The 22334-nt window shown below is 40.5% G+C and overlaps 3 protein-coding genes across 4 annotated transcripts in view; 2 read left to right on the plus strand and 1 right to left on the minus strand.

Annotated features, from left to right (window-relative positions):
* Positions 1-22334, minus strand: part of LOC129744419 (nuclear receptor-binding protein) — a 151689-nt gene that overhangs the window by 17259 nt on the left and 112096 nt on the right. For both annotated transcript variants that reach the window (XM_055736929.1, XM_055736928.1), the window contains exons 4-7: positions 1747-1971; positions 1542-1672; positions 1276-1454; positions 916-1206 (exon numbers count right to left, since the gene is read on the minus strand). In XM_055736929.1, coding sequence (XP_055592904.1) covers positions 916-1206; positions 1276-1454; positions 1542-1672; positions 1747-1971 — 826 coding nt within the window. The remainder of the gene's footprint in view (positions 1-915; positions 1207-1275; positions 1455-1541; positions 1673-1746; positions 1972-22334) is intronic.
* Positions 3808-4608, plus strand: LOC129744420 (uncharacterized). The gene is made up of 2 exons (XM_055736931.1): positions 3808-3966; positions 4027-4608. Exons 1-2 carry the CDS (start codon positions 3938-3940, stop codon positions 4490-4492), a joined length of 495 nt encoding a protein of 164 aa, XP_055592906.1. The 5' UTR covers positions 3808-3937; the 3' UTR covers positions 4493-4608.
* LOC129744421 (uncharacterized) lies at positions 12521-13319 on the plus strand. Its single transcript, XM_055736932.1, has 2 exons — positions 12521-12679; positions 12740-13319. Exons 1-2 carry the CDS (start codon positions 12651-12653, stop codon positions 13203-13205), a joined length of 495 nt encoding a protein of 164 aa, XP_055592907.1. The 5' UTR covers positions 12521-12650; the 3' UTR covers positions 13206-13319.

A 22334-nucleotide genomic window follows, 5' to 3' on the forward strand; every position in this document is an offset into this window, starting at 1 on the left:
AAAATGTGTACCCGGCTTGAATTTTTATGCCGATGCCAAAGTACGAATTTTTGTGCGCTTAAACTTTGCTGAACAAAATATGTCGTTTGTATCATTCTGTTAAGAGCTAGCTATTTATATACTTATTTAAAATCTCAATTTAGGTTTTTTTAATTATATTAATTAAATTCGACTTAATAAATACCTACTCGAAAATCGAAATAATTGAAAAAAAAGACTTAGATGATTTATGAAAATCATAAGAAGGCCATATGCCAAATTTGAGATAAATCTGACAACGGAAAGGGATTGAACTGAATCTCAAGTGTGAAGGGATCGTCAGACATTGAAGAAGCATAAAAAACTGGCCTCTAAACATGATTTTTTTTAGTTGAACTTGAAGTTTTTAGTGAAAAGTATTGTAACTTTGGACCTGACTTTGGACCTAGGATTCTGACATTGTAGTCTAAAAATAGAAGCATATTTCATTTACATTACAAGATTTCTAATACTTTAAGGTATGTTAAGATCGGTTGGGAAAAGAGATAGAGCGATTTAAAGCCGGCAATTTTCACTCTAGAATTGAATAAAGATTTTTTTTGTGTTTGGGTTTCCAGGATTATTTGTCCATATAAAAGCATTGCTGCAAAATAATATAATTTGAACTCACTATATAGATAATCCAAAAGAAATAACCTTTTCTTTGAAAAAAGGTACAAGCCATCAACATCCAATAGTATGAATTGTGACAATCTATTCCGATGGTGCCTAACGTTTGATTTTTAAAAATATGTTTTTACCTACATCTACTTTTACATGTAGAAGACAGCTGTTGAATTTACAGTTCATGTATCACATGAGGAAATTATGAGCTTCTAGGATTTATCGAGGACCTGAATTCAGATAATAAAAAAAAGAATAGTTCAAAGTACTCACATGACGTATTCACCAGACAGTGGGCGGCGAGCAGCTTCAGCGGGTGCACCTCGAACAGCAGCGGGTGAAATAGTAATTCTCTAGCGGTAGGCCTTTTGGCAGGGTCATGACTGAGGCACTTGATGATGAAGTCTTTCTGCTGGGCATCCTCAAGACTCTCGACAGTGCGTTTGATTTGCTCATCTGTGACTAGCGTACCCGAATCTCCGTTCCCTTGGATCTCCAGTGCGGCCATCTCCAGCGCACAGATGCCAAACGAGTAGATATCGATGGCGGTCGTCGATGCGGCTGCTGCTTGGAGAAGGGGACAAAATTTAAGTAATCCTCATCAAACGAATTTCTTGTGAAAGGTGAACCTACATCCATATTCTGGCGGTAAAAAATGCATATTTTTCATATTTTCCCTACATGTTTTTACATGATGATGAATGGCATCTGGAGCTACACTACCAATTTTAACTAGACCATTATGTTGAATAAATATTGTATCACAGGTTAAGTTGCCGTGAATTACTGGCGGCGAACAGGAATGCAAATAACTGGAAGCGAAACGAGAGAAAGAAAGGAAAAAATCAATTAACGACTCTACAATCTATATTATGTAGTTATTTCTACGACGTTCTCACCTAAGTGCTGATAAAATTTGAGTACACCACCGCTTCCATGCTTGCAGTGGAAGTTTCTTAACGTTCTTCTTAGTTCGTTTGAGAAAATACTTCAGGGAACCAGAGGACATATATTCCGTTATAAATATTACCTAATGGGAAGAAAAAAGGTGTGCAATTATTAATTAAAAAATTTATTCCATCTAAACGGCAATCTAAATCTTACCCTAGGCTTATCGTTATGCGTATCCGTCCAATAACGATGAAATTTGACTATATTTGGATGCTCTAACTGTGTTAGGTTTTCGAATACTAGTTGTATTTTTTCTTCTTGAGATTTGAAATTCTTCCTCTCGGAAAACTGCACCTCGTTCCAGACAACTTCGACACCTTCCTCGGTGTCCATCGCCAAATGTGCACAATCGATGCCGGGGACATCGCGTTGCTCGACCTGAAATTCAATTGAGATAAAAAGAAAAAAAAGGTTAAATTTTATCTAATTGCAGCTAATCGATATTTATTCTTCTAACATTTTGGAAGCTAAAATCAATTGGAAGATAACATCTGATGACATCAAACCATCGACAGCCAGTTATTTATAGGCCACTGATGGGTGACCCGCTGATCGAATTATTTATTTTATGGAGATGTGTATCCAAAAAATAAGCAATAATCCACAGCGAATTTATTACCCCCGGCAGACAGGACCGTTCACTGAATTTACGTTCGCTACTGCCTATTCAAATGTGTGTACATAAGTATGCCGAACATGCATCTTGCGCATTATCTGATGAACTCTCCCCGAAAAAAACGATGGCATAAACCAAGTTTTTTGGGCCCTTTTTCGGAAGCCTATATTTAGTGACTTTTTTAGGCCCGACCAAAAAATTGCGAAACAGTGGACATTATCGTAAAACAACACACGACTTCTTCCTGATAATGTCCTCTGTCTGCGCAAATGTTGATTTCAGTAAATGAAACGGATAATAAACTTTTTAATAATTCTTGGCCAAATTGTTAAATATTTTGAGTGCCTCTGCTTACATTTATTTTCCAATGTAATAGTCCACTAAAATTTCTAAAATTTTGGACAAATTGCAAAGCAAGAAGTGCTCGCTGCTACTGGCTGTACCTTGCTAGCTGAGTGGTAAAAATCCATACAAATACTTACACAAATTGTTCAATATTTTGGGTAAGGATTTGGTTAAAAATATTTGAGAATACCGTTCAATTTGTTTTTTAATTGCCGATTTAGTTGAGAATACAATTTCTACGCTTCAAGGTGATTCAAGACTTATTTTTGAGAGTTCAATTCCAAAAAGTGTTTTTGATTGAACATTTAGTCGTTCAGGCTTTACAACTTTCTCCATCGGTGCTTCTGTCTGATAATCGCGTAAAAAGGACTCAACAGTCGATGCGGCCGTAACAAACGCAACAAAAAAAGTGAATTTGGGTACCACCAAATTATTATCTACGACTTTAGCAACAATGTCGAATACATTCGACCGGAAAATCTATGGAAAACTCCATTTAAAGTTTGAATGGTTTTCTTTAATCTTTCTCTCCTCTTGTTTGAAAAAGCAAGTTGAAACTAGTTGAAACCGATCCAACTCGGCAGGAGGATTCGTTTCGACCTGGTAGAAATCGTTCGAAGTCAATTGGAAAAATACTGGTGATCAACTGTCAATCAATTTCTACTTGTTTCGACCAAACTGCATTGAACAGACTTTCACTGAGCCAAACATTCCAGATGTTACAGTTTTGTTTTTATGCATATATTCAGCACGCATTTATCATTCATTAAAACCACGGAAAGAAATTGGCTACCAAGTCCCCACAGTGTGGACATGTTTAGCTGAAATTGAAGGTACCCCTCGCCAAGCAGCGTAAACAGTATCAACACACAAGCTAGTTTTTCGCCAGAGTGTGAAAAGAAAAAAAGTGACGTGTCAGGTCGGGAAGTGCCATTCCTACACAGCGGACCTGAAAGTGCACGTGTTCAGCGACGAAACATCCAGCATCAGAAGACCGTGACGGAACCACGGCTAAAAAAGAAAGCCGCGGATACTTGGGCCCTAGACTCGTCGAATTAACACCTTCGCCCACAGCTGCTGGTGAGTAGGCATTCCAAGCGGAATGAAATTTTCATTGGCATTTGATGATCATGTCGGAAAGCTCATGTTAATCATGAAATAACCATTGGCAGGTCTATCCATCGGAGCCGGAGGCACGATTGCCGTCAATATAATCAAGACGGGGTGCAAGCAAACCAGCATGTTAGCTGACTAAGCTACTCAGCTATTACGCCACCCCCAAGATTGATCGGTAAGTTAACCTCAAAGGACCAATCGGCAAGGAGCTGACGTCTATCTCTCTCCCACAGGCTGATTTACACACGACAAACTTCCACGTGTTAAATGCCAGAAAAAGCAGCCCCTTCCTTTGGGTAAGACCGAAAAACTAAAATACCATAAATTAGATGAAACTAATTGGGCATCGCCAACAGGGCTTTTTTCTACGGCTTATTTTCTACCAGCAGTTGCAGTTCGAGGACTTGGTCGCACACGAAACACGTCACTGGCAGGGGTCCTTCCCACGAGGGAAAAGCAGACTGTTTTCCCACGAACGAGACTATCTCAATCCGGACTTCCAGAGCCCGAACACTTGCCGGGTCTATTCCGGGTCGATACCACACATCCGCGGAAGACGGAACTCAGATGCACGGAAACTCTTTGGACTGGATACAATTGCATGTCAGCAGCACTTTGCCGAACGTGTTGGTGAATCGCCACCGCGAGACTCTTCGTGTCGGAACGAAGCCTGCTGGGCTTCTACGCAGGTCACTAACGAGCACATCACCGGCAGGATCCGGAAGTCCGGTGCCCGATCCTGTTAGGTTCGCCAAGGCAGTCGGCGCACAGAATAAGAACATCACCGCCAGGATCCGGAAGTCCGGTGCCCGATCCTGTTAGGTTCGCCAAGGCAGTTGGCGCACAGAAGGAGAACATCACCGTCAGGATCCGAAAGTCCGGTGCCCGATCCTGTTAGGTTCGCCAAGGCAATCGGCGCACAGAAGGAGAATATCATCGGAGGAATTGCATGCGACGAGTCGAAATCATAGGATGACACGTGAGCCAAAATTATACTAATAATGTTTGTGTTAGGAATATATGCAAGATGAAATCTATTAATATTTGTCTTTCAAGTTGATGGCGTTGTAGCTTAAGTTAAAGTGCGTTTTTTACCATTGCCTCGCACAAATAACAGAAAAGCTCTTTTACAATGGCGCCCAACTAGAATTAACCCACATTTTAAATTGTTTTTGTGGTGTTTGATGTGCTGCTGTTTAGTTTATGCAGCATATCTTGAAGTTTCAAAGTTTGGCTATTTGTGTTTAAGATTATAAGACCCTTTTTCAAAATGGATATGGATCCAGCTTGTCTTTCTGAAGACGAGGTGAGCTATGAGCTGGCGCTACGTCACGTAGCTAATTTAAGTTCTCTTCCGAGAAGAGCGAAAGCGTTGAGGCTTAGGCAAATCATGCTAGAGGATGTTAGAAACAATAAAATTTATGATAATTCTTCACACATCATGGATGCGGAGCAAAACATCCGCATATGTCAAGATCGCGTAGATAACTTGCTAGAACGATTAAAAGTAGCTTTTAAATCCGCGGATTACCAATTCATGCGTCAAGCAACGTCGCGTCTTATTCATTATCGTGAACGTTTAGCGATAGTAGAACCACCTTCAAAATTAAACGATACGTACGCAACACTGACTCTTCTAATCCAATGTTCTTTAGAGGACATTGAAGATGTGTTGAGCAACCCGAGAAAAAAAGCAAGTGGGCAAGTGCAAAGTGCTAGTGAGGATTATGGTGCAGCAGCAGTGGATCTGAACGTATCCCGGGCCGGCTCGAGCAGAACAGGAACTATTCCAAAGCCTTCCAGAAACAGAACCACAGCCAGCTTGAATCAGCCAGTTGACATCGGGAAGGACCAGCCAGGGCGCAGGACGTCACAATCGGAAGCCAACTCCTTCAGCTCAGACCGTGACAGCACGTACCTAGGGAATTCACCATGGGTGAGCGGAGCTGCCGCAGTTGAAGAACCCGAGCCGAGGAGACAACAGCAGAGGCAACGGCTGTCAGATCGAGAGCGCAACACATATGAATCACAGCATACAGCAACATACCGACGTGACGTTGAAGAAAACAATTTCGACCAGCAGTTTGGCCATCATCGTGGACCTAGAATTAGCGAGAAACTTGGGTATCCGGACGACGAATCCGCTCCTCCTCCGTACGCTTCTAGAGAACGAGTGGAAGAAGCATCAGCGAGGAATGAATACAGCCGATTAAGGGATGAGTTACTGGAGCGATTCATGCGACGGGAACAGGAAGCTTATCAACAGCAGCGTTGGGAGGACCGGCGTTCTTCAAGCAAGGCAATTCACAATTGGCAGATCTTCTACAAAGGCGAAAGAGATGGCGCATCATTGAACGAGTTCATTCAAAGCGTGGAGGTGTTCGCATTGTCCGAAGAGGTTCCTGAGCAGGTGCTGTTGCAGAACATCAAGCACTTACTCAAGGGTGATGCTTTGAAGTGGTATGCTAGAGCGTTTTTAAGAGGCGATTTGAGGTCGTGGGGAGATTTCAAGCGGTTGATCCGGGGAGAGTTCTTACCAAGCAGCTACGCTTACATTTTGAGGGCTGAGGCGTATCATCGGCTCCAAGGAGAGCAAGAAACCTTTAGCGATTTCTTCGCGGATATCTCAACACTGTTTAGTTACGCCAATCCACCTGCGACGGATAGAGAGAAATTGTTCATTATCAAGAAGAACATGAACTCCACATATGCTCCTGTTGCAGCAGCACAGCAAGCAGCATCGGTTGAACAACTAGTAGAAGCATGTAAGGAATTCGATGAGCTTAGAAAGCTTCAACAGCTTCAGCGGCGAATGCTACTTCCGGCAGCATCTCTGTTAGAACCATCGCTTGCCACACCAGTGCCAGTACAACGCGCTAATCGCAATGCTCCGATGAATCAGCGCTACGGAAGAGTCAATGTGCTAGAAGAAATGAATAGTCGCAGAAATGAAGAAGCAGTGAGTTCGCATGGTGAATCGTCGGTGAACAACAGTAACAACAAGGTGGAAGAACGTTTGGAGGAACTGATTCATCAGGTCGATGCTCTGAGGGTGAGATTCGAACGCAGGGAACACAACACTACAAACACGCAGGAAAATCAATCGCGGCCGGCAGTGTCTAGTCAGGAGCATCCAGAACCACCGAGCGTGAACACTCGACCACCAATGATTTGCTGGAATTGCGATGAGGAGGGACATCGCTTTATGGATTGTTCGAAACCACAAGCGATACTGTTCTGCTATCGTTGTGGACAAAAAGGTTTTTCGTTACGGAGCTGTCCAAGTTGCCGTCATCGCTCGGGAAATGCCCCGGCGGGGAACTAGTAACGGAGGGATCGAATTCCTCGCCATGTTTTGACGATCCTTCCCAGATACCGGATTTCAACAATATCAACTCTTTAGTCATCAATCTCAACAACGACAATCGACCGCATGCAGTAATCGAAGTCCTGGGCAAAAGCATCACCGGTCTCTTAGACAGCGGGGCGAACTGCTCGCTCTTCGGAGGAAGCTTTGTACAGTTAGTGGATCAGCTGAAATTGCGGAAAGGATCATTGGCTGGAGGAATTAAGACTGCAGATGGAACGGAGCACCATTTCCAGACATTTGTTCGTCTACCAATCGCTTACAATGGAAAGACCCGAGTAATCCCAGTATTGCTATTACCGACCCTGCCGGATTGCGTGATTCTGGGAATGAACTTTTGGAATGAATTCGGAGTCAAGGCAATATGCTGTAGTATGAAGTTACAAGACGAAGTTCAAGGCGACGATGAAGAGGAGGTCAACAGTATCGTCGACAACGATGTAACGATTAAGAGGCATCAACAGAAGCAGTTGTCACCGGAACAATCAGTCGTGCTAGAAGCAACAGTAGCGAACTTCCCAACAGCAACAGACGGTCGTCTGGGTCGTACACATCTATACACACATCGCATTGAAATCGGGGATACTCAGCCGAAGAAGCAGCGTTACTACGTCATGTCAAAATACGTTTTGGACGAGGTAAACAAGGAAGTCGACCGAATGATAAAATTGGACGTGATCGAAGAAGCTCGCTTTTCGCCGTGGAACAACCCGCTGGTAGCTGTGAAGAAGAAGACGGGCCAGTACAGAGTATGTCTAGATGCTCGCTACCTAAACTCCATCATGATTAATGAGGGTTATCCAATACCGCAGATTGCAGCTATTATGAACAACCTCAGCGGCTGCAAGTTCATTTCATCGATAGATCTGAAGGACGCATTCTGGCAAATACCTCTAGAAACAGCTTCGAGGCAACTTACGGCCTTTACGGTACCTCAGCGAGGCCATTTTCAGTTTAAGGTGGTTCCGTTTGGGTTGTGCACCGCTAGCCAAGGACTGGAGAGGGTCATGGTAACCATCTTCGCAGATATGGAACCAAAGGTCTTCCACTACCTTGACGACATAATTGTGTGTTCGGAGACCTTTGAAGAGCATATAAAGTTACTTGAAGAAGTGGCCAAGAGACTTCGTGCGGCGAATCTGACAATTTCTGCTGAAAAATCCTGTTTTTGTAGGAAGGAGATAAAATACCTGGGATATGTGTTAAACCAAGATGGCTGGATGGTGGATCCGGAGAAAACAAGCTGTGTAGTCAATTTTCCGATTCCAACAACTAGGAAAGAGGTGCAGCGCTTCATCGGCATGTGCAACTGGTATCGTCGGTTTGTAGCAGACTTCTCGGAGATAGCGGCGCCTCTCACGGAGCTCACGAAAATAAAACACAAGTTTCGTTGGACGGTTGAAGCAGAAGAAGCCTTTCTACGACTCAAATCATCATTAGTATCGACGCCTGTTCTCGCGCCACCGGATTATACAAAGCAGTTTGCGATCGCCTGCGATGCGAGCGATGTGGCTATTGGGGCAGTGCTCACACAGGAAACCGACGGGCAAGAACATCCAATTTGTTACTTCTCGCAAAAATTGACGACGGCGGAGCGGAAATATTCGGTGACGCAGCGGGAGTGTCTGGCAGTAATCAGAGCTATCGAGAAATTCAGAGGATACGTAGAAGGCGTTCACTTCATCGTGTACTGTGACCACTCTGCCCTCAGCTACCTCAAAACGATGAAGAACCCTACAGCGCTGATGTGCAGATGGCTGCTACGACTCAATGCTTTTGATTTTGAGATTCGCTACCGAAAGGGATCGGTAAATGTGGTTCCAGACACGCTGTCCAGGATTGTGGCTTCAGTAACACTCACTCAAGGTTCGAATGCAGATGGCTGGTATACTAGAATGAAGCAGAACGTTAAAGAAACGCCGAACAACTTCGCCGACTTTCAGATAATTCAGGATGAGTTGTATAAGAATTGTACCTTCAAGGATGACGCCGGGAACACTACGCATCGTTGGAAGAAAGCAGTACCCAAGGAAAATCGTGTCGAAATCATGCGGAAATTCCACGACGCACCTTCAGCCGCGCATCTGGGATTTCAAAAGACATTGCAGAAAATTCAGGTACACTTTTACTGGCCAAAGATGAGAGAGGAAATTTCACGGTACGTCAAACAGTGCAATGTTTGCAAAGGTAGTAAAGCTGCAAACTCCAAGATGATGCCTCAAATGGGGAAGCTGAAGCCAGCACGCACCCCATGGGAACTGATTTCCATAGATTTTGTTGGTCCATTAACACGCTCACGTTCGGGTAACACAGTTATGCTTGTCGTGGTGGATTGGGTTACCAAGTATATCGTCGTTCATCCAATGAAATCAGCGGATTCTTGCAAGATGGTGGAGTTCCTCGAGAATCAAGTCTTCCTGAAGTTCTCGCGTCCAAGAATAATCCTTTCAGACAACGGAAAACAGTTCATCTCTTCTGCCTTTAAATCTCTTTTGAGCAAGCACAACATACAGCACATGCTGACGGCATATTATTGTCCTATGGTGAATAACGCAGAGAGAGTCAATCGAGTCTTGGTAACCTGCATACGATCGTTGATTGACGAGGATCATCGGACCTGGGACGAACATCTGCCTGCAATTTGCGCAGCCATCAACAGTGCCAAGCATGAAGTAACAGGAACCAGTCCGCACGTCGCAAATTTTGGAAGAGAACTAATTCTGCACACCGATTTGTACACTCAGAAAGATCTGAACACCGACGAAGATCCAAAAATCGCTCTGAATATCCGTTTATCCACGATCAAGCGCATACAGGAGTTTGTGATGAAACGAATCCGGAACAACCATGCGAAGTCGAAGGAGCGGTATGATTTACGGAAGAGATCTGTGATATTCAACGTAGGAGATCTGGTATGGCGAAGAACTTTTACCCAGTCGTCTAAGGTGGATCACATAAATCGTAAACTAGATCCGAAGTTTCTGCCAGCGATAGTGAAAGCAGTACTTGGCACCAACCTGTACACCCTTGAAGATGTGTCAACCGGGAAAAGAGGTCAGTACCACGCTAAGGACATCAAAGCAGACTAAGAACGATATTTTGAAGCTATGTAAGCATTGACGCTGACCATGAGCTCACTTGGAGCAGAAAACACGAAATGGAGAAGGCTGAAGGACCAACATCATCTTTGAAACCTCGCCCCCAACAACTCGGAGCAAATTATGCAGAATTCTTCCATTCAAACAACTCAACGGAACACAGCTGATGCCAATTCGTCGCTAATACACCGACGAACACGAAGAAGTAGGCGTTCATGAAGGAGACAACGGCCTTGCGTGGGACCAGCGTCAGCTGCACGGACTCTGAGAACTCCGCCATGCAGTTCTTCAGAATTTGGGGAGGGCCGGCAACCTTGCGTGGGATTGCCGCCACTCAGTGTCCTAAAAGCAATCCTGTCATCAACAGCAGCGTTATCGCGCTTGGGATAGTAGTACTGGTGAGTCGCCGTAGCCAGGCGCTACATACCACGTCGCTGCAATTGAAACGATTGTCAGGACACCATAAACCACAAAAACGACTAGCAGGAACATACTCAAGCTATGTAAGCAGACTTTAAGTTGCAGACCACGAGCTCAAGACGCCACCTAAATACGAAATGATGATGGCTGACGGATCAACATCTATCTCACTCTGGAAACCTCGCCTCTCATACTCTTCGGAGAAACAGTCATCGTTGAAATTCCAGGCAGCATCATGAAGAACCTCCGAAGTCATCGAACAACCGAAAGCGAAAATCCGTCACACTACCAACGGCACGAGGCATCAAGACAACGAAGAAAAACTACGGAGGAAAATCGTCATCGAACAACATGTGCAGCCAAGAGACGTATTCAACAAACCTTCGAACATGACAGAATATCGAATGTAACGACACACCGAGTTCGACAACACCCAAATACTTCAAGTCTGGAACCCGTCACTTCGCATTCCCAGCAAAGGAACCGGCGATGAAAAGTCACACCACAGAAGCGAAGCGACGCAGGCACATCCCGAAAACGACATTTCATCGAATACAGCACTGCACTGCAAGTTGTGAGGGGTAGACATCATGACGGCCGCTACCGCCATATCGACTTCAGTGTAGGCTGTGAAACCTCCAAAGCACTCATCTATTTGTCTATCCAGCTATGTACGCAGTACAATCACTGACGACAAAGAGCATCATGCCGCTAAAATAAGCTCTGACCAAGATTGGAGGCCACGAACCACTAAACAACCCTCATCTTTGGTACAACTGTTCAATTTGGATACAAATCTCACTTGCTAAGAAAACATGATGAAGAATTTAAGCCTCAACAACGCAATTTAACACAACTTAGTCTTAAACACTATCCATTGGGTCAAGTCGAATATTAAGTACGGTTTGGGGGTCGTCAGGACAAATAATCAAAAGCAACGCGATCTAGGGGCGCGGAATAACCTCTATCTTGGACTCCTGGCGATTTGGGAACTAAATACTCCCTTTCCTATTGCCTTGCTTAAAATCTTTTGTAGATTAGTTTAAATGCCAAACTTTTATTGCTATTTGTTAGATGTTAAATCGGCTAGTTTTAGAAAATTAAGTTAGCACGATTTAAGTTAAATGTTTCATGGGATCAATCAGTTGCTGTATTCAGAGACATTTGGCCACCATGAGATGGCGTTCAGATCACCGTTTAGGCACACATAGTTGCCGTAGTTAGCAGTTCAGCTGCTGTCTAGTGTCTGCAGTTCAGCTGCCGTTCAGTTTTGCAGTTCAGCTGCACTTTCGAAGTTAAGCTTCGCATGGGATCTACTCACACCCTCTGATCTGTAAAGTCTTCACGCGCAGGACAAAAGCGTAAGCGGAGAGTTTTTTGTGAGGTTCTTCTAAGCCTCACAAAAAACTCTGATCCCATGATAGGATTGTGTTACAGTTTTGTTTTTATGCATATATTCAGCACGCATTTATCATTCATTAAAACCACGGAAAGAAATTGGCTACCAAGTCCCCACAGTGTGGACATGTTTAGCTGAAATTGAAGGTACCCCTCGCCAAGCAGCGTAAACAGTATCAACACACAAGCTAGTTTTTCGCCAGAGTGTGAAAAGAAAAAAAGTGACGTGTCAGGTCGGGAAGTGCCATTCCTACACAGCGGACCTGAAAGTGCACGTGTTCAGCGACGAAACATCCAGCATCAGAAGACCGTGACGGAACCACGGCTAAAAAAGAAAGCCGCGGATACTTGGGCCCTAGACTCGTCGAATTAACACCTTCGCCCACAGCTGCTGGTGAGTAGGCATTCCAAGCGGAATGAAATTTTCATTGGCATTTGATGATCATGTCGGAAAGCTCATGTTAATCATGAAATAACCATTGGCAGGTCTATCCATCGGAGCCGGAGGCACGATTGCCGTCAATATAATCAAGACGGGGTGCAAGCAAACCAGCATGTTAGCTGACTAAGCTACTCAGCTATTACGCCACCCCCAAGATTGATCGGTAAGTTAACCTCAAAGGACCAATCGGCAAGGAGCTGACGTCTATCTCTCTCCCACAGGCTGATTTACACACGACAAACTTCCACGTGTTAAATGCCAGAAAAAGCAGCCCCTTCCTTTGGGTAAGACCGAAAAACTAAAATACCATAAATTAGATGAAACTAATTGGGCATCGCCAACAGGGCTTTTTTCTACGGCTTATTTTCTACCAGCAGTTGCAGTTCGAGGACTTGGTCGCACACGAAACACGTCACTGGCAGGGGTCCTTCCCACGAGGGAAAAGCAGACTGTTTTCCCACGAACGAGACTATCTCAATCCGGACTTCCAGAGCCCGAACACTTGCCGGGTCTATTCCGGGTCGATACCACACATCCGCGGAAGACGGAACTCAGATGCACGGAAACTCTTTGGACTGGATACAATTGCATGTCAGCAGCACTTTGCCGAACGTGTTGGTGAATCGCCACCGCGAGACTCTTCGTGTCGGAACGAAGCCTGCTGGGCTTCTACGCAGGTCACTAACGAGCACATCACCGGCAGGATCCGGAAGTCCGGTGCCCGATCCTGTTAGGTTCGCCAAGGCAGTCGGCGCACAGAATAAGAACATCACCGCCAGGATCCGGAAGTCCGGTGCCCGATCCTGTTAGGTTCGCCAAGGCAGTTGGCGCACAGAAGGAGAACATCACCGTCAGGATCCGAAAGTCCGGTGCCCGATCCTGTTAGGTTCGCCAAGGCAATCGGCGCACAGAAGGAGAATATCATCGGAGGAATTGCATGCGACGAGTCGAAATCATAGGATGACACGTGAGCCAAAATTATACTAATAATGTTTGTGTTAGGAATATATGCAAGATGAAATCTATTAATATTTGTCTTTCAAGTTGATGGCGTTGTAGCTTAAGTTAAAGTGCGTTTTTTACCATTGCCTCGCACAAATAACAGAAAAGCTCTTTTACACAGACTTTTCGAAAGAATTCCCGTCTTTTTCCCGCATTTGCCCGGTGGATCTAAAATTCCGTTTTTTCCCGCATTTCCAAATGGGTGGCCACCCTGACTTTCTCTCCGTTTATCTAGCGCTCCTCCCTTCAGTCTTCTCTTATTCTGCTTTCATTCCTCTCGTTCTGTTCTCTCCATTTCGCGTTTATCATTTTTTTTTCTCTGTTTCCTTTTATTCGTTACTTTTTTATACTTTTTTCTGACTTTTATTTATTTTTATTCTTTTTACACTTTTTCTAACGTTCTAGTATTTAGCATAATCCTGGTTTTATACACCCTCTATGCTTCTTTTCTTTTCGAATTATCTTTGTCGTTCTCCTTTCCACCCCTCTTTTCTCTTTCGATCTCTCTGCTCTTGTGGTCTATCTCACTTTTTTTTGCATTTATTTGTATTTATGTGTTTATATCACAATTATTATATTTATTCGGTCCAGATGTACTCCCATAAGTAACGATTTTTATCAAAGTGAACCATAGCGATCTTGATAAAATGGTAATAAGTTACAGATTGCTTCAATTCATTATCTTCATTAGAAATAGATTTTCGTCAGTTTTTCGTTAAATGTTGCGTGTTCTCGATCATTTTGTGCCAAAATGATAAGCAATTAGCAAAATTCTGAAAATTGGTTTTAGCATTGATTGCGGCTGCCTTTAAATTATCAGTTTTCCTAATTTTTGTTAGAAAAGAGGTAAAAAATTCCATTTTTGATCCTTAAAATGGTTTATTATGTTTAACAGTAGGGGATAATGGGGATACTTGATCCTTTTTTTTTATTTGTATCATATCTTTTTGGAAAAAAATAGCAACTCGTCGTCTTTTGCATTTTCTGACAGCGTGTAATTTCAAGTTTCTATGCTACAAAAGTTGGAACGATTCATGAATCCGTATATGAACTAGAAGCATTTTGGTGGGAATAAAAAAATTGCAATATTTTTTTAAGTTGAGGGAGACTTGATCCTTTATTGAAGGAGCAGGGCCGGATTAAGCCATCGGGGAGTCCGGGGCAATTTTTCTCGGGGGGGGCCGTATGATTCGATTTTTTTTTTCAAATGCTATCCCAGAGAATACAAAACATTTTAAACGTGTTAAAGAACTGGAGATGAGTTTAGTATACTGTCTTCAAATAGCCATTTTGTCTGCGTAGAAGATAGATTCTGGTATCTTAAAATAAAAATTGTTTATTACTCACGTGCAAACATTGCGGAATAGTTCAGAAATTTCTCAAAAATGAAAGCTTAAATTTGAGATGCAAAATGCAAAATTCAATTCTCAATTTTTTTTAATATCCTTATTACCAACCAAAATTCTCTGATTTGGAAAATAGATATTTTAAATGATTGTTATTTCATCATCAATCGTCTGGTTTGTGCTTCATCGAGAGATATTTACCAAATGACCAAGCTTACCAAGATTTGAAACATAGAATACAAAATAAACAAAATTCAGACCCCGTTCGATTTTGGCAACAATCCGAGCAAAACCGTTTGTTTTTGGCAACATCCAGAAAAGACTACTTTTTTATTTTTATTTCAAATAAATTAAAATTAATTTAAAACATAATATAAGTATGATTTTTTTTTAATTTGGGCTAATGATATAAGTTTGATTATTTTGACAATTTTGATGAATTCTGTACCAACACGTGAAAAGGATCTATCTCCAGAAGTAAACAAAAACCATTTTCAGTAACTCGCGATAGGCCAACACTTGCACTACTTAACGGTAAAACCCTTTTGAGAAAATAATATTCCGTTACATTAAAAACTCAATTTGAGTAAAGGATCTATAAACATTCTTAAACCAGAACTCACCCTTTACTCCGAAACCATTTTTCGCTACTACTCCGCCAACAAACTCAAAATAATCAATTTAACTCTTTATTCAACATAAAAACATAGTTACAAATGAATGCGAGCTTGTAACTTAAGCTAAAAATAAGAAAATGGCAAAGGGTGTATAAACAGGTTAGACAAAATATTGCGTGAAGTAGGTTCTATCTACGATAGCGTGTTGTTAATTCATGAAAATTGATATTCCTCTATTCCAACATATAGAGGATGCTTCTAAAAATCGTTTGTCTTTCATAAAAATCAAAAAGTTCAAGTTATTTTTAATTAGAGATTTGAAATAGGTTGTATTTTTTTCAAACGCGTTTTTCTAAATACGCCATCATGGATATAGATCCTTTTTGTGTTGGTAAATATTTGACACTTTATTCAAAATAAAAACATAGTTGCAAATGAACGCGAGCCTAAAACTAAAGCTAGAAATGAGAAAATAGCAAAGGGTGTATAAACAAGGGAGATAAAATATTACGTGAGCTAGGTTCTATCTACGATAGCGCGTTGTTAATTCATGAAAATTGATATTCCTCTATTCCAACATATAGAGGATGCTTCTAAAAATCGTTTGTCTTTCATAAAAATCAAAAATTTCAAGTAATTTTTAATAAGCTATATAAAATAGGTTGTATTTTTTTCAAACGCGTTTTTCTCGATTCGCCATATATGGAGATAGATCCTTTTCACGTGTTTGTACAGAATTGATTAAAAGTTAAAAATGAAAAAGTGACAAAAAAAAAACCGTTCGATTTTGGCAACATAAAATTTACGAGCGTGTTGCCAAAAACAAACGGGGTCTGTAATTAAATTGAAATTCCATAAAGATACAGATAGAAGAGTTTAAGAACAGGTAATATTCAGAACCACAATTCAGTTCACATCACATCAGTTGAAACAAATTGTTATCAAATTGTTATTATAAATGTGACAAAAGTTTCATTCGATGCCCTCACATCCAAAGGGGTAGAAGTGCAAAAATGATCGATTAAAAAAAATTAGAAGAGAGATTAAATGTTTATAACACAGAATGAGTTGAGCACCTTAAACAAAGATCCCGGATTCTCAAAATTCAGAAAAACCATGAAACTGACTTCAGTAACTGAAGAAACAACATAAGAATTGAAATACTCAAAGAATTGAATCTTGAAAAGGATAAGACTAAAAACAGAAACAGAACAGAAATATTTGTGTTAAAGGAATCACTCAATGATATTAGAAACTTAACTATGAGATCGTTTTTTTTAGAATTTGAGAATGATCATTTGAAAAGTGATATGATGAATTCAGGATATTTAATGTTGTAAAATCAGTTGCATTTCAATACGAATTTCAAGACTAAAACAAAAATTGGGATGGAAATTAAAAAAAAAACTGTGTACTGTCGATTGGTCCAATTGAAGCAACTACATTTTTTTAAAGATTTTATTTTCAAAAAAAAAAAAAATGTATTAAAAGGGTTTAGAATTTATAAACCGATTTTCAATAGTAATGTTTGAAAAGGGAAAAGTTATTATATTACCCGGCATCAGCCCGGATACTGCTCGGGTAAAATTCTAGCACTGTGAGCCAGTTTTGGCAAAATAAGCTGCTATTTTAGTGCAGTAACCATTACTTGGAAAGTAAAAATAATCATAAACATTTATTCATTAGGGCTTGTGGTATAGCTCAGTTGGCAAGTCTGTTGTCTCCTGAGCCGATGTCCGCGAGTTCGAGCCCAAGAGTAAACATCGTACACAGTTGTACCGGATAGTTTTTCAATAACGATCCGTCAACTGCAACGTTGATAAAGTCGCGAATGCCATAAAGATGGTAAAACGACTATAATCGAAACAAAAAAAAAAACACACACACATTTATTGTGCAAAACGTTTTTATGATATGAAAATATGATACGTCTCCATGAAAAAAAAATTGTAAATTTGAGATGTTTAGCCTCATACTTTCTTTATTTATGTCGATTTTTTTTTTGGAATAGATACTGTTGACATTATTTTTGTCCAGATTTTTGGTTGAAAATTTTGTAATTCAATACCAAGCAAGACTTCGATATTCTCAGCCCGAAAAAATGCGCAAGAACTCCTTCACAGCTTACTCTAGGGTGAAGGAAGCCCCTAATGACAGAGAATACTATTCAAAATATTATTTTAGGGGGCCCCTTTAGTTGTTATATTTCAAGTTTTCATTTCGAATTTCTAGTTTTGATTTCTTTGCATAGATTGGAAGAAATTGAGGTAGTATGATTAAATTAATGTTAAAACTTTTTTCCCTCGGGGGTCCCCCTGAGTCGGGAGGCCCGGGGCAATTGCCCTCCCCCCCCCCCCCCTCAATCCGGCCTTTTGAAGGAGACTTGATCTTTTATTCCCGAGGCCCTAATCATTGGAAAAAAAAAATCAAAAAAATAGATCATCAGTTGGTCATATTTTTTTCATTTCAAAATTTATAAATGTCAGAATTAGAAAATTTAAAAATAATGTCTCAACCCTGGAGTCGTTGCATACTTCTAAATATAGAAAATAGCGCCATAATTTTATAAATTTAGAAGAAAATCAATTTTTTAGCCCTTTTTGCCAGACAACTTTGTATAAATATCAGTTTTTGGATAAATATTAGGTATCACGTAATCAGCAATGATCTCGATCTATTTAGAATTTAAATATATCTTTTTGAACTCTAGGGTTTAGAAAACTTAATCTGAAAAATGTTGCGAGTTTATCATTGTTTTGAAAATATGGTATTATGAAGTTCATGTTGCACTGTTAAGATTTATTTATTGGAATATATATTTTCGTTTTAATTTTTTCATGTCAGAAACATTTTAAAGTAATAAAAAAATCTTCAAATTGCATTTTGTAAAATTTTTCAAACAAAGTCCAAAACTCAAAAAATTATTTTGTTAATTTTTTTGAGCCCATAGCATAGTTGTTTTGCTCCATTTGGCACATTTTGATGTGAACATTTGATCCTTTTTAGTCCTAGATCCTTGTAAGGAATCATGTATCCCCAGGGATCAAGAATCCTCATTCTCCCCTACTGTATAAAGCTATATAAAAATGTAAGAAAAAACTTCACAACCATATGTGTTGTATTCGTGACTTCAGGTCCAGAAAACTTGTATGAAAAATGCATATCACATGAAAATTATTTTTAACATTCGATTGCTATCTTGTCTGCTTTGCTAGTACACTACCGAATTCCCACAACCCAAAATTTGGTTTCCAGCGCGCTTTCAAACATAACACTCGTTCAATTCCGAATTTGGATCTTTACGACCTACACGGTTTATCGTCATCGGATCATTGGCAAAGCAAAAAAAAAAAAAGAACCAGTGCCACCATAACAAAGTCCCGGATCACACCAAACTGGATGGTTGAACCACAACAATAACCATAATAGAAATAATGGCACTAGGTAACTAGAATGTTGAGCAGCAACCAAATTTGTTTGTTTTGCTTCCGATTTCGGCGGATAGCAGTGAATGATGCCAGATTCGCGTTTCCTCACAGTGATACGACAACAGCCGGTGTGCGCGATATGACACAATGATGTTGGCGGTGACATATGCGCGTAAATTTAAATGGCACTGATTTATTGATATTTCCCTTCGCGAGAGATTTGATTAGGGTGGAAATTAGATTTCGCTCATCTCTCGTCAGAATGCGAATTCTGAGAATGCTAAAAATGTTAACCAAATCGTAATTAATTGTAGTTATGAAGACTTGTCAATTTAAAAAAAAAAAACAAATAAAAAAGAAGTTACCCAGACAAAAGGAGACATAAAAAAGCGGAGGCGCAATAGCCAAACCTAGATATTTTTAGCCAGTGTCTTTCTAACATTGCATAGCAAACATACATATGTACGTCTACAAGTAATTTATTTCTGTACGGTCACTTATCTTTTTCAACTGACCGCACAGGCGCCTGACTTCTTCCCAAGACGCGTTCAGCCGTTCAGTTCGTAAAGAATCGGGTTGGTGCTGATTTGAGAATGCCAATTTGGAAGTTAGAACTGACCTTATGATCAACCCTTATGATAGATTTCAAAATCACCAATCAATACATATGTTAGGTTAAGGTTGTCAGAATTTATTCCACCCCCATCCGGGCCTTGCAATTCCGGGCATTTATTCAAAAAAAAACCTGGCAAAATCCGGGCATGGATTTCAATTTTTCAAATAAAAAAACCGGGCAAAATTTAGGTGTAATTATACATTAAAGCAAAGAAAAAATGCAAAAAAAATTGAAATTAATATTTTATTAATGTAATTGTAAATTTCCAAAAACTTTTTGCAACACTTAAATATTTAAAGGTTTATAAAAGTAAATCAGCGAAATTATTTGAAACAACCGTTGAAAATTTCCATACCGTTAATCGATTTTGCTAAGACTTACTAAAAAACTTTAATTTTTTTTTGGGTTTCTTTGTGAGAATTCTGAAAAAAAACCGGGCAATATCCGGACTTTTTTCACGATATCCGGGCAACCGGGCCGGACCGGACTTTATCGAAATTTTGCATCAAATATCCGGGCAAACCCGGATAAAACTGGGCAAACTGGCAAGCTTATGTTAGGTGCTCTAGCCCCTTACAAACATAATACCAGTTGTATTCGTTTAAAAAAATCTAGATAAATAAATTAATCACCTCTGGGTACAGGGATTCCGAAAGTGTGTTGATGGATAATTCGGTGGCCAACTCGGGGCGGTCAAATGTTTACAAATCTCTCATCAAATGTGTCAAATCGGAGGATTAATTTTTTGACCGGGAGTTCGCGGAATGATGTATAAAAGAAGAAAAATATCCATCTGATGAAGCGGCCCATCCGAGACGAGTTTACAGGTGCCGATTAACGGGTTTATTTTACCACCGATGCTGAGCAAATGTCATGACATATCATTTTCGACTTGAAAATATCTCACACCCCAAACTGTTGATTGACGAAATTAATTAGAAGATTGGTGATCGTTATGGAACGGTAGGAAAATTCAATCTAAGTATTTTTTTATGACGATGTTCATTGTCTATAGAAAATTATCTATTGAATTTTAAGCACGATTTGCATGATGACATTTGTCTTGCGAGAACGAATGGTTTTTATGAATAACGGCGTGTTCGTAAATTGATTTTTTCTATCGAAAGGATTTTTTTTATCGATGCTGGCGTTCGTAAATTCCAAACAAACGTATGCAAAAGCATATGGAAAGTGATTTGACATCTACCAAACAAATCAATCGACTGATGCATCACCCAAAAAAATCAATTTACGAACGCGCCGTAAAATTCCTTTGAACTTTTATGACATTTTGCTACGACAAATGTTTAGTAAGACTCAAGACCCAGTTAAGAATCTAGGCATGATATTTTTGTTATTTGGGATCATTGGGAAATCTTTGTTATTATTTTTAGTTGCCCTTCAACATCTGAACGTAAAACCCAATTCCAACTGATTCGAGACATGATTGATATTATCAACAAAAATGACCTATTATTCATAAACAATGTCAAAATTACAACTGTTACACTACAGAATATCCAATAGGAGTCTTTCTAAGTATAGAAAGCACGCAAAACACGAAAATAGTTATAGAAGAAACCTCTATGATGGCGTAGCTTAGGCGTGTGGGATTGGTCAGGTTAGATTTGTCGAGTGATTGAGCGCCATCACTTGCTTCTGCCGGTCGTCCAACTTTTCCGTCAACTCTATGCGCTTGCTATGCGGGGGAAGAAGTGCGAACGATGATGGAAGGATTAATTTACTGGATTATTTATTGGCTGCGATTCATTGAATTAAAAGCGTGGGAATCTAGCTGCCCCGAATGTGATAGCTATGCCAGAAACAAAGACCGATAAACCACAGAGCGCACACTTGCGTGCCAAGACAACTTATTCTCTATTTTGCACGGTACGACAACGATCTTACAACCGAAGCGATTAGTGTTGACAAAAAGTGACAGCTGCATGGAGAGACCGGTCGTGTTCTGGTCCAAATGTGGTTTCAGGAAAACACCATAACACGACAGCGCCGGAGCAAAGTACAATTAAATTCGGGCCAGCCCAATTTGGCATCGGTTCAAATCAAAAATGTTCAGAACGATTTACACTTTCGCTGGGATTATCGTATTTCGGATATTTTTTACCGCGCCGGTCGGCCTTTACACTCACAAATCAGACTCTACTCCAATAATGACTTAGAGGTGGAATTATCGGCATAAGATTCTATGCCGGACCGACACTCACAAGCTTTCTTATTGTCCTTTCAGCGCAACCGCATTGCATATGTCTGAAAGAAACCAAATATAACATACTCCACATACTATCACAAGACAAAGCAGGATGGAAACAATCAGCCAGCAAGGATATTGTCGAATGATGTACCGAGCACTGTGTGAATATTAAACCGACATTAGAAAAAAAAACGTGTGGACAAAGTACAAAGTTTACAAAAAATCACACCAATACACACAAATAAACTGACATCGTCTGAACTCGTCGAGCTGATTCGATAGGTACCTATAAAGGTATATCTAAGACCCATAATTAATGATCTCCCAAATCGACCGATTACTATACCTTTCTGAAAGAAAGGCAAAAAACATTCTTTGTTTTCAACCATCGGCTAAGATGTCCGGCAGTAACAGCTGTGTATGTATGTGAACCGGCAATAGAAAACAATTTCTCGTTTTCCATTCCTATCCCATTCTCATCAAAGACAAAGGACGCTGAAAGAAAAAACCACCGGCCAAACGGCAGACGGCCACGTTGGTACACTCGTTGAGTTATCGGGGTTGCGAGCCGAAATAAGAATGTTGCGTTGGGTTCGATTCTCACTTTTTTTTTATTTTGGGATAAATCATCCAACAGGATGAAAATCACATAAAATATTTTTCATGTTTCGCTTGAATGTAGTGATCAGGCATCATTTTGCTTGAGAGGTCGAGTCTT

The sequence above is a fragment of the Uranotaenia lowii genome, chromosome 2 (assembly GCF_029784155.1).
Source record: "Uranotaenia lowii strain MFRU-FL chromosome 2, ASM2978415v1, whole genome shotgun sequence".
Lineage (NCBI taxonomy): Eukaryota > Metazoa > Arthropoda > Insecta > Diptera > Culicidae > Uranotaenia > Uranotaenia lowii.